Raw genomic sequence first — 13036 nt, 5'->3', positions numbered from 1 at the left:
ACAAAAATTTAAAGATGATCTTATTTGAACATAGATGACAGGATGAGTCAACAAGAGAAGCGAATTACAGAGATAGTCGAGGAATCCATACTGTTCACCAGCCTGTTCCACAGGAACAACAGGAGGATATTCAGACCTTCGAGCCTGTTACACCAAACAGGACGAGTCTACTCAGCCCCTGGAGCCTGATATACATTTACAGAAGGAGGCCAATCAGCCACTCGAGCCTATAACAGTAGACCATGCTGCACCAGTATCCTGTTAAACAGCAACAGGATCAGTCCATTAAGTCTCTTCAAGTCTGTAACATAGGAACTTGGAGAAGTCACACAGTGACTGGAGATTGTTACACTGGGATAACAGGAGGCCATTCAGACCCACCAATCCTATTGCAAGGGAATTGGATAAGGATAAAAACTATCTGAGACGTCTTTTATGAGAAAGGAAGAGGTAATTTAGACACGTGTCTGTTGTATGGGAACATGAGAAGACCAATCAATCCCTTGGTCCCATCTCCGGGATACATGAGACCGTTCAGTATATTCACCTGTTATGGAGAAGTATAAGAATACCCATCAGCCTCTCAAAATGTTTGACAGCAACAGTTAGATTCTATAATCTCCCAATCCTCTAAAGCATCAACAGGAGGAGGTCATTCTGGCCTTGGAGATGGCAATATGGGAACATGAGAAAGACGTCAGCCCATCGAGTTAGTATACCAGCAGGGTGATGAGTCCATTCAGCCACACATAGTTCTTACACAGCAATTGGAGCAGATCTCTTAAATCCTTGTGTCCATTAAATACGAATTCAAAGAAAACATAAAGGTTTTCGAAAGGGAAAGACTTATGATAATGGTATACATTAGGAATGAAAGTGTAACAATAAACTATTGTAATTTAAGCTGAAAATGTGTTGCTGGAAAAGCGCAGCAGGTCAGGCAGCATCCAGGGAACAGGAGAATCGACGTTTCGGGCATAAGCCCTTCTTCAGAAGCTGCAGGTCGAAGGAGGTGACACCTCTCTGTGACAAGGTCCTTGTTAGTAGTCTTCAACGCATATATATATTACATTGACTCTGATCATACAATTGTTCACAAATAGTTTCGATTTCAGTCATTTTACTCCTGCCACAGAATGCCTTTGTATTTCTTCATCCAAGTCTCCCCAAAGTGTCAAAACTTAGGATTTATCGCCCTGTAACCTATATAATTTCCAATTGAATGGCAGAAATAATAAGCTCAATCGAAACAGACTGGTAAACCTCTCCCTAAACTTCTCCAAAAACATTAAGGGGTCACGATCAGTTAAAAAGATTTGGCTCATGTATATTATTCGCAATTTAATTTCTGAAATGATGTAACGCCAACATCAAGCTCAAGGCCTCCTTCCCCAACGTGTAATAAATCTGTTGGTGTTTCCACTGTACACTCCAACCACACGTTACATAATGGAGCACTTCTCATCTCTCCAATACTCCTTCTGAAAGACATAGCTCCTCAAGTCTCAACATAAAAGAATTACATGCTTCTGTAACTCTTAATGTTGTAACCTCGTTACCTGCTACTCCTGGCCTATGCCAATAAACCTTACTATCGCAGGGATATGTTTTAAGAAGATATCACACATTCTTCTCCATCTCTCACAGAAACCAAACTTTGATCTCCGAACGCAATCATCAGCAGCAGCCATTTCAGCTTCTAATCGTACCGTTTTAACTCTGTGTTCTTCCACACGAGTTCGCACGGCTGCAGGAAGTGAATTGTTGAACTTCTCCAAAATAAGAATCCCTCTAACAGTGTCATAGGTTTGCTCTGTTTTTAATACCTTTACCCACCTTTAAAAATTACTTTGTTTGATCCTTTCAAACTTAATGTGCGTTTAATCAGGGATCCTTTTTTAGATTCCTGAAACGCAGTCTGTCAGCTTCTGGCACAAGCTCACATGCACTTCAGATGGCTTTCTTCACCTCCTCATACTGGCCGGATACCTCCTCTGATAGGGATGCAAATACCTACCAGCTTTGTTTGGATAAACTAAATCCACATGGTCACTGGTCACTGCATTTGTTTAGCCACTTTATCAAATGAAATTCAAAAGGCTTCCCCATCCTTCTCATCAAATTTAGATAATGCCTGGGTGCATTTAAACAGAACCCCATTAGGCCATTGGTTACAATAGGGTTGTTCAACCTCATTATCCTCCTCATCCCGCCGACCATCTACCTTCATCTTCGCCATCTATGTCAACTTTCCGCTCTAATTGCTAACTGTTTAAGTTGAAACTCTCTGCTTTTCTACTGTCCTTTCCTCTCTTTCTTCTTCATTTCCCTTTCACTTATTTCTACTTTTTATCATAATTCAAACTGTTTCAATTCCTTCTCATGTTCAAAGTCCCTCATTTGAAATTGAATTCTTGACATTTCCACAGACTCTGATGGCGGTTCAACAAAATGTAATTGCTGAGCTATAGCTTTAATTATCTCTCATTTTCTCACAGACAAACGCAACCCCAACTCCAGCCTGTCTGCCAATTCCTATAGCTTTGCCTTCATTATCTTTTGTAAAACCCCCAAATTCACTTCTTCCACTCCCAGAGAACTCTTAGTGACTGAAAGAATCTTTATTCACAAAACGCTGTTCAAATCAACCGAATTCACATCCGCAACAAAAGACACTAACAACTACTATACATGACCTTTGAACCCAATAGTCTCCCAGTGCATAATCTTCAATGTCTGCATGAGCTTATTCTAAATTCTCTGGTTACATTCCACAATACAAAGATGCGCATGTCAGATGAATTGTGAATGCTAAATTCTTCATAGTTTTCAGAGATGTGTGGGTTAGATCCTTAGTCGGGGTAAATGTGCAATATTAGGGTAGAGGGATGGTCATGGGTAGGTTACTTCTTGGAGGGTCGGTGTGGACTTGTTGAATCGAATGGACTGTTCGCACACTGTAGGGATTGTAATTCTAAACCCAATTTGGTATTATCATTTAGAACCAGACAAGAGTCCGCAGTTTGCTATAGACCACCCAGATTGCCTCAAACTATTTTAAGAAGGTAGCTTGGATGCCAAACCTTTCTTATTTTATAGGTAGATGTGAAGTGGTTCTTCCAGATGTGATGCTGCTAGTCAAACCACTCACCGTTAAGTAAAACTCAATATATTTAAACACTCAAAGTTTGTGAGAAGATTTGTAGCTCGGGTGCTCATTGTTGTGGTTCTGTTCGCCGAGCTGGGAATTTGCAACACAAATTCCCAGCTTAGCGAACAGAACCATAACATAATTAAACACTCTAATGAAAGTCCATACACAATGTAGAGGAATTTAGAATAATTTAACTATTGGTACCTTAACTGAATAATGGATACAGTATCTTCTACAAATGAACTGTTCCAATATACTAACAACCCATAAACAAACCCCTTGACAAAAATGAACATTCAGACATACATTCTTGCATACAGTTCTCCACTCCAGGAGGAAACAGCATCAAGTCAGGTTTCAGAGTGAGTAGCAGCTGGGGATAAGTTACTAGGCTGTTGTTACGACTATTTATTAAAAACACTAAAAGCGTCGTAAGATATTTACTTGAGGCGTTTTCAGCAGGCAGGTTGGCATTCAAGATCCCTTATTTAAAGAGAGGAGAAAATAATCTTTTTTTAAGTGACAGCATTTTCACAGAATTTAGATGCCTGGTCCTTTACCCTAGGGGCTTCCTCGTGCTACTGATCGCAAGGTCACCTGAGAGGGACAAATACAGGTACAGATCAAGTTACAAGGATGTGTCTCATAACCTCTGAAACATCCCTGTCCATGGACCATCACGTTGGACATACAGGGCCGTGAACAACAGCCTGACATACACCATTTCACTGTTTCTGAGCTTCACAATGCCAGCACTCGATACACTAGGGAGCCAAAAGCTAAGCCAAGGGAAATATACAGAGGGACAGAAAGATTCACATTGAAATCAGAAACAGACAGTTAATTAACTTAAAAAATGTTGTGGAAGTATGGGGAAACAGACAGGGCATTGGGACTAACTGGAGAAGTGAGATCTTCGATAATAAAATTACAAGAATGAGGACATTGAATAAAGGCATTGTCAGATCAGCTGAAATGGTTTGTTACATCATGTTCTGAATCTGCTTCACAGAACACCACAAACAACATAAACTGGGACAAGATGACAGCCCAGCATGGAGAGCTGTGCACACCATACTAGTGTGTTGTTCAGTAAACTGCACTATCTGCCCAGCATGGAGAGTATTGCAAACTTTACTATCATATGCAAACTATACTCGCATCAGTTTACTGTCTACTGCTGCGTGTGTTTGTGCGTGCGTGTTAATCAGAAACTGAGAGACAGTGCGTGTTTGTGCGTGATTGGCGTGGTTGAATGTGAAACTCATTGTTTAAGAAGGAACGCACATGGAGGAACCTATTTTAAATAAGAACTACTAGCCGACTTTTTGTTAATCAACAGAGAGAGAACGAGAGATACGGTAAAGTGTTTGAGAATGTCAAAATAAAGGCATTGCCAGACACAATAGCAATATACATCGGCATACACATGAATGACAGATGGATGGGAGTTTGGTGTGAGTTCGAATCAGATTTGCTTCGGCAGGTTTGAAGCCGGGAGCATCAGCAGCAGATTATTGGCTTCATTGAGACTGTACTTCATAGCTCAAGGTTCAAACAGCAGGTGGAAGAAACCAGTGAGATATATTGTGGAGTGGTGAGAATTTCAAGTTAGAAATGGTCAGGGTATGGTGTCAGGAATCAGCTCATGGTCAAAGGGATCACCCACAGTTGTGACTTGTCTGCTCCAGTCGCAGATATTGGCCAGGGATGAGATGGAAACAGTGGAGGGAAGTGGAGTTTGTAACCAGAACAGTAGAGAGTGACCTCCATGCTGTTAATATTTAAATAACAAAGGCAATGATACAATAAATTGTAGTTCTACGCTAAAACTGAGTAGGTCAACATAGAGACCCATGAATAACACTGCCAGAGCAGAGAGGGAGACAGTATTTGAACACATTCCTTGATGTAGTTAGTAGTAGCCTGTAGAGTGAATATATGGATTGAAAGTTTCAACAGGAAAATAATATTGACAAGAAATGTAGACTATGTGAAAGAACTGTAATACAGACATAACCGGTTTATAGAAAAAAGAAAATCTGGACAGTGACACTTACCAGGAACACAAACGATAGCCAGGAAAGGATAATAATAATATTGAATAATGAACAGAGCGTAATTGATCCGCAATGATAATGACCACCAATAAAATGCATAAAGATACCAAACATAATTGGATATATTCCTGTCTATTGTTGGAACATGCCAGTCTAATGTTCATTTTTTCTGATACATTTTTGGAACATTCTAGTCTAATGTCCTCTGGTTCTGATCAATTGCTGGAACATTCCAGTCTAATGTTCTCAAATACTAATCTCTCCTCCCCCTCTCTCTGGGGTTGCTGATCACTGTCAGTGCTGTCGGTGATGCTCCCGCTCATGTTATGGGATAACACATTGAACGGCGACCATTTATCATTAAAAGATGGAAACTCTCCACTGGGCTAATTAGAATCCATGGAGATTGGCATTAAGCACAGTCACTGAACAAACACTGGGAAACTGAGCAATGCCTATGACAACGGATGAATGGGCACTGCACAACAATCAATAGACAGGAGGGTTCCCTCCCAGTTGGGGAACACTTCAGTGGTCCTGGACCTTCAACCTCGGACCTTCTGGTGACCATCCTCCAAGGCGGACTTCAGGGCAGGCAACAGTGGCCGAGCAGAGGCTGATAACTAGTTTCGGTACCCATAGGGAGGGCCTCAACCGGGACCTTGGGCTCATGTCACATTACAGGTGACAACCATTGCGTTACTAACACACACACACACACACACACAAGAACTCCTATACACCCACATACATACGGACACACGTGCACAGACATTCACACAGACACTCAAACACACCCTTACAGACACACACTCTCACACAAGCATCCGCTCAGAGACGTAAAACCACTCTACACTCATGCACACACATATACACTCTCTCTCACTGATACTCAAAACACCACCACCCCAGACACGCACACACACACCCACACTCACACATGCACCCTCTCATAGACTTAAGACACTCTACATCACTACACACATATACACTCCCTCTCACACTCACAACTTCTAACCCAGACAAACACACACAAACAGACAAAGGCGCACATGCACACATATACTTTGTGGGGTGAATTTGTACTTGCAGAGTTACGTTGTACTTTGCTCAAAAACTGCATGATTTCGTGTAAACCGCTAAGCTCAAAAACTGCATGAATTCATGTAAACTCTGTTATCTCACTTTTCAGATTGGAATCAATCTAAACATCATGGTACAGAAAGAGAACACAGGGGGCTAACACCTTCAACATATTTTCTAGCTAACACTCATTGTTACAGCTAACCTGAGAATGCAACTTTAAAAGAAAAAGGATTTGTGATTTACACATGAAAGAAATGAAACTGTCATGATATTCAAACAGATGAAAGACTCAACAGACAATCAAGGTATTTTTCAATGTATAATTTCAGTTTCATCACACTGTAAATTTTTGCGATAAATTCCGTGCCTTAGAAGTGTGTCCTCCACTATCACCTGATGAAGGAGCGGCACCCCGAAAGCTACTGTGCTTCCAATTAAACCTGTTAGACTATAACCTGGTGTTGTGTGATTTTTAAATTTGTACATCCCAGTCCAACACCGGCATCTCCAAATCATGACTGAATAAACAGGCTCAGTTAACCAGTTCCACACATCACTTTTCATTTCACTGTGAATGGGAATATTCACTGGGTTTGGATGGAATGGATGCGGGTTGCTGAGGGATGGATCATAAATCTTTAAATCTTTTAAATCTTTATTTAATGCAAGTCAGTGGATTTTTTAAATGGAATTCAGTAAGAAAACCAAAATGTTCTACTTGGTAGACTGGTTAACAAGGTTCGGCTGCCGGCCAACCTTGAAAGACATGTGTCGCTGCAGCTGTATAAGGTTTTATTGAGAGGGCACCTGGAGTACATTTTGTTGTTTGTGTTTCTGTAACTGGGAAGGGATGGACCTCCATCAGATACAGTTTAATGGTTGCTCATAATCCACGGGTTGCTGCGTCATTTAATGGCTCAGATCTGTTACATAAGGGCAGGAGGAGGCCATGCAGCCTTTCGAACCTGTTACAGAGAGGGAGGAAGTGTTTATTTACCTTTCAAGTCTGTTACGCATAAATATTAGTTTTAAATTAGTTTTGGAATAGGAAAGACCTGATGTAAACATTAAAGTTCTAACTTTGAACAAGGCCAATTTTGAAAGTGTTAGGCGAGCCCTGTGAAAGGCTAATTGGAATACCCTATTTGCAGGTAAAGGGATGGTTGGAAAATGCAAGGCCATCAAAATTTGGTTTCAGAGAGTCCAGAGCCAACGTGTTCCCATTAGTGAGAGTGGCAAGGCTGGTGGGTACAGGGTGTGCTGGATGGCTAGATATATTGGTGCTCTGGTCAAGGTAAGGAAGGAGGCATGTATCAGGTAAACAGAGCTGAGATCAAGTGAATCCCGAGAGGTGTGTAAGGGCAGCAAGTGTATAGTTAATGGGGAATCGGGCCGGAAAAATGTGGACATGAGATGGCTTTAGAAATAGGGCTAACGAGGCATTGAAGAACTTCTAAAAATCCTTTAATAGCAAACTAGGGTGAGAATCGGGCACGTTAAATGTCTTTAGGCCTACCGATGTGTGGAACCACAGGAGATTGGAGGGATATGAAATAAGTATTTCTCCTCAGTATTTAATTTGGAGGAGATTACAAGAGCGAGAGAATGAAGAAATATATAGTGATACCTTGAAAAGTGTCTATATTTCAAGGAAGTGTTGGATATTTTAAAACACAAAAATATGAACAAATCCCTGGGACCTGATCAGTTGTATCCCAAACGTGTGTGGGAAGCTAGGAAAGAGGTTGGTCAGCATTTTGCTGATATGTTCATATCATTGTTTTCCACAGGTGAGGTGTCAAAAGACTGGAGGGCTGCTAACATCGTGTTATTATTTAAGAAAGTAACGAAAAAACAGTTAACCATAGATCAGTGAGCCTGACGTCAATGGTGACTAAATTGTTGGAGGGAATTTTGAGGGAAAGGAGGTATATGCATTTGGAAAGAAAAGGACTGAAGAGTGCTTTGTACATTGGAGATAACGTCCCACCGACTCGGTGTAACTTTTTGAGGAAGTGCTGAAGATGATTGATGACGGCAGGACAATGGATGTTGTCTTTATGGAATTCAGGAAGAAAACCAAAATGTTCTACATGGTAGACTTGTTCGCAAGGTTTGACTGGGTCCACGGCCTTTTGTCACTTATACAAATCATTTGCGTTTGTGTATATTAGATTAGATTACTTACAGTGTGGAAACAGGCCCTTCGGCCCAACAAGTCCACACCGACCTGCCGAAGCGCATCCCACCCAATCCCCTACATTTACCCCTTACCTAACACTACCGCAATTTAGCATGGCCAATTCACCTGACCTGCACATCTTTGGACTGTGCGAGGAAACCGGAGCACCCGGAGGAAACCCACGCAGACACGGGGAGAATGTGCAAACTCCACACAGTCAGTCGCCTGAGGCGGGAATTGAACCCGGGTCTCTGGCGCTGTGAGGCAGCAGTGCTAACCACTGTGCCACCGTGCCGCCCACGATATGAAGTATGGTCAGTACATTTGTCGATAATAACAAATTTGGTGGTGCAGTCGACAGTGAAGAATGATCTCTCAGACGATAATGGGACTTTGCTTAGATGAACCGAGGAGTGGTGGATGGAGTTTATTTTAGTTTAATGTGAGGTGTTGCATTTTGGCAAGACACATCAAGGCAAGACATGTAGGTAGGGCCCTGTCGAAAGCTGCCAATGAAGGAGAACTCCATAGAAATGATCGAATCCCTACAATGACGAAAGAGCCTATTCGGCCCATCGAGGCCACATCGAACCTCTAAACAGTATCCCACTGGACAAACCTCTCCCCTATCCCTCTGAGCCTGCATTTCCCAAGGCTAATCCACCTCGCCTACACATCCCTGGGTACTTTACGCAATTTAGTATGGCCAATCTACCCTTATCTGTATATCTTTATACTGTCGGAGGAAAACATAACATCCGGAGGAGAGTCGTGCAGACACGGGGAGAATGTGCAAACACCACACAGGCAGTCATTCAAGGATGGAATTAAATCCAGATCGCTGCGCTGTGAAGCAGCAATGCTAGTCACTGAGCTACTGTGTCACCTTGTGTTGCAAGTTCTCCGTTCCTTGAAAGTGCCGTCACAGGTAGACAGCGCAGTGAAGAAGGCACTTGGTGATCTTCCCTTTATTGGTGCGTGCTTTGCGTCTAAACATTTGCGTGACATGTTGCATTGTTTGGCTACTTTTGTAATATTGCCTTTAATGCTGGTCACCCTGCTGTCGGAAAGATGTTGTCAAACTTGAAAGGGTGCAGAAGAGATTTAAAATAATGTTGCAGGTGTAGGAGGGTTAGAGATACAGGGAGAGTTTGAATAGGATGGGACTATTTTCAAGTGTTGAGGCTGAGAGGTGACCTTAAAAACGTTTATAAAATCATGAGGGGCATAGGTAAGGTAAACAGTAAATGCCTTTTCCCCAGGATTGGCGAGTCCAAAATTAGAAGACAAAGGTTTAAGGTGAGGGTGAAAGATTTAAACAGGGACATTTTCACACAGAGACTGCTGTGTGTATGGATTGAACAGCCAAAAGAGGCAGTGGAGGCAGGTACAGTTACACCATTTAAAAGGTATTTGGACGGATACATACATGGGAAGTGTTTAGAGGGAGATGGGCCAAGTGCTGGCAAGAGGGACGAGATTTATTTCGGATATTTGGTCGGTATGGATTATCAGACCGAAAGGTCTTTTTCCGTGCTGTAGATCTCTGAGACTCTATTGCCTCTTGTGTGTATAACACAGGAACAGGAGGAGGCTATTCAGCTTCTGAATTCTGTCAGTCAGCGTGTTTGCTCAATTGCTGAGACTAAAATACAAAAATGCATCATTCAGATTTTGATGTCTGTTTTACAGAAACAGGAGAAAGGCTTTAAGTCCAGAGAAGCTGTAAGAAATATGAAGAGGACATTCACGTCCTCGACTCCATTCCACGGGAGCAGCAAGTGAGCACAGAGCTTTTGGAGCCTGTTACTCAGTAGCAGGAGCAGGACATCTATTTTAACAAACCTTGGATCAGGAGGCAGTCACACAGCTGCTCAAGATTGGGACACAGGAACAGGACGCAGTCATTCAACTGCTTCATACTGGGATACAGGGACAGGAGGGAGTCACTCAATGCTCGAAACTAGGGAACAGGGAAATCTGGAGGTATGTGAGGCCACAGGATCCTGTTACACAAGAACAGTAGGAGGTGACTCACTCCCCACCAGTATGGGACACTGGGAGAGAAGGGGAGTTTGCTTGTTACTAACTGGAATATATGAATAAGTTGCATTAGTGGTCCATTCAATGCTGCCCCACCATTCACTAAGACCATGGCTGATCTGATTGTGATTCCCTCATTCCATTTTACGGAGCCTGTCCTCTCTGAAGCCTCTGCTCCATTTGTTGGTCATTTTACCGACCCAAATGCTGAAACAACAGTCACCATGACTCCTCCAAAGGGATGGGTCTAACCGGATGAGTCAGGATTTGAAGGATCCAATCACAAGAATGAAAACACAAAATAAAGGCATTGTCAGATGTTTAGTTTTCTCAAATTCGCAATCCAACTCACAAAACCAGCCCATCCATTATGCGTTCAGGATGGAGCACTGTGTAGATCCAACTAGCATACAGCTGCATGCAATCCGGTAATGTCCAGAGTGGAACTCTGTGCAGCCCACACCAATACTTGATGTATAATCCTGGGCTAAATGTACAGCATGGGGAGCTGTGCAGACCACACTGGTTCATTCATATATAAACCCAGGCTGTTGCATTGCTCGGTAACACTGTGTGAGATCACTGCCCACTGTGGGGAAACTTGCAGCCAAATGCTGGAAGTGACAGGATGTGCAGCTCTCATCCATTTACAATTCCATGTCTCCACCGTGCCTTGACAAGGGGTGCTTCCGACGTGAAAATCACTGCGAGAAGGAGATGTAAATGGAAACAATTTAAATACCAATTGTTCTGATTCAGGCGAGTATCACTCCAGTATTTAAAGATGAAATAACTGAGATAATATCCGATGAGGTTTTGTGGATGGTGCAAACAAGTAAGAGGAGAATGTTGCTGTTATAATGGTTGCACTATAAGCCTTCAAATCATCAATGGGAATTGGAGGAACAAATATGCAAGGAGACTGGGGAGACATGCAGGAGCAATAGGGTTGTCATAATAGGTTATTTTAATTTTCCTAACATAGACTGCGCTCTCCAGAGGGTTAAGGACTTAGATGGAATGACATTTGTCAAGTGTGTTCAGGAAAGTTTCCACAAGCAGTATATAGAGGGTCCTACTCACGAAGGGACAACCTCGACCTGCAGTTTGCAAATGGGTCAGAATAGGTGACGGAGGTCAAGTGTAGAAGCATTTTCGGAAAAGTGACGAAAGTTGTATTAATTTTAAAATTGTTATGGGAGGGACAAAATTGGTCGATAGATTCAAGTTCTAAATTGGGGCAAGGCGAACTTTATTGGAATTTGACAGGGACTTGCAGGTAAAAGGATCTCGGGCATATGGGAGGCAGGTAAAAGTGAGATAACCCGAGTTCATGGTTTATATGTTCCTTTGAAGGTGAAGGCAAAGTGAGGCTGGGAGCGAGAACCCTGAATGACAAGAGAGAGTGTGGCTCTGACCAGTGAAAAAGGAGGCGTAGCTCAGGTGCAGGTAGCTGGAATCAAGGGAATCCCTGGAAGCACACAGGGAATACAGGAGTTTACTGAAGAAGAACATCACCAAAGCGAAAAGTGGGCATGAGGTAGCTTTGGCTGAGAAGATTAAGTTGAATGCAAAGATGTTGTTTCAGTATAGTAAAGAAAAAGAACAACTCGAGAGAGAATAGGACGATTTAAAATCCAAAATGGGCGTGTGTATGTAAAACTGCAAGAGATGGGCGAGCTCTCAATTTACCCTTTTTTTCCATGAAGAAAGCTATGAAGACCTATGACCTTTGGGGGGGGGTGAGATGTTGGGGGGTTAGTTGTCATATCTTGGTACAGTCCATATCACAGTGGACGTGCTGTTGGACATATTAGAATGCATAAAGTCAGATAAATCTCTTGGTTTTAACCAGATATATCCAGGAAGGGAGTGAAGAAGGTTCAGGGGCCAAAGTACCGGAAAAATGGGCAGTAGAAAATGTTGTGCCCTTATTCAAGAAAGTCTGCAAAGAAAAGCCTGGGAAATATAGATCAGTAAGCTTCACATCTGTTTTCGGTAAACGACTTGAGAAGTTTCTGAGAGAAAAGATTACATGCATTTGGAAAACAGAGTTTTACTTGGAGCAGTCAGCATAGCTTTGTGCATGGCAGATCATGCCTTGCAAATTTTGTTAAAGTTTTTGGAGGAAGTGACCAAGAAGTTTGACGAGTGCAAGGTGGTGGACATAGTCTAAATAGATTTCAGTAAGGCCTTTGATAAGGTTCCTCATGGTAGGCTGCTCTAAAAGGTTAGATCGCATGTAATACCAGGTGAACTGGCAAATTGGCGACACAGTTGGCTTAATGTTAGCAAGCAAATGGCTATGGTGGAGGTATGCTTGTCAGACTGGAGGCCTGTGACGAGTGGAGTGCCTCAGGGGTCGGTGCTCGGCCCATTGCTGTTTGTTATCTATATCAATGATTTGGACCAGAGTGCACAACGCAAGGTTAGTAAGTTTGCAGATGACACTAAAATAGGAGACATCGTTTACAGTGAGGAACGTTATCAGAAATTGCAGCAGTACCTTGA

At 42.4% G+C, this 13036-nt stretch overlaps 1 protein-coding gene across 1 annotated transcript in view; it reads right to left on the bottom strand.

Annotated features, from left to right (window-relative positions):
* Positions 1–13036, bottom strand: part of LOC148137942 (putative G protein-coupled receptor 139) — a 55084-nt gene that overhangs the window by 18015 nt on the left and 24033 nt on the right. Inside the window, exon 2 of the mRNA XM_087982125.1 lies at positions 5215–5346. Within this exon, the coding sequence (XP_087838251.1) occupies positions 5215–5346 (132 nt within the window). The remainder of the gene's footprint in view (positions 1–5214; positions 5347–13036) is intronic.

The sequence above is a fragment of the Chiloscyllium plagiosum genome, unplaced genomic scaffold (genome assembly GCF_037043375.1).
Source record: "Chiloscyllium plagiosum isolate Xiang-an unplaced genomic scaffold, Cpla_swu_hap1 HiC_scaffold_42, whole genome shotgun sequence".
Lineage (NCBI taxonomy): Eukaryota > Metazoa > Chordata > Chondrichthyes > Orectolobiformes > Hemiscylliidae > Chiloscyllium > Chiloscyllium plagiosum.
Note: the sequence above shows the minus strand (reverse complement) of the source record. Positions and strands in the feature narration are given on the sequence as shown.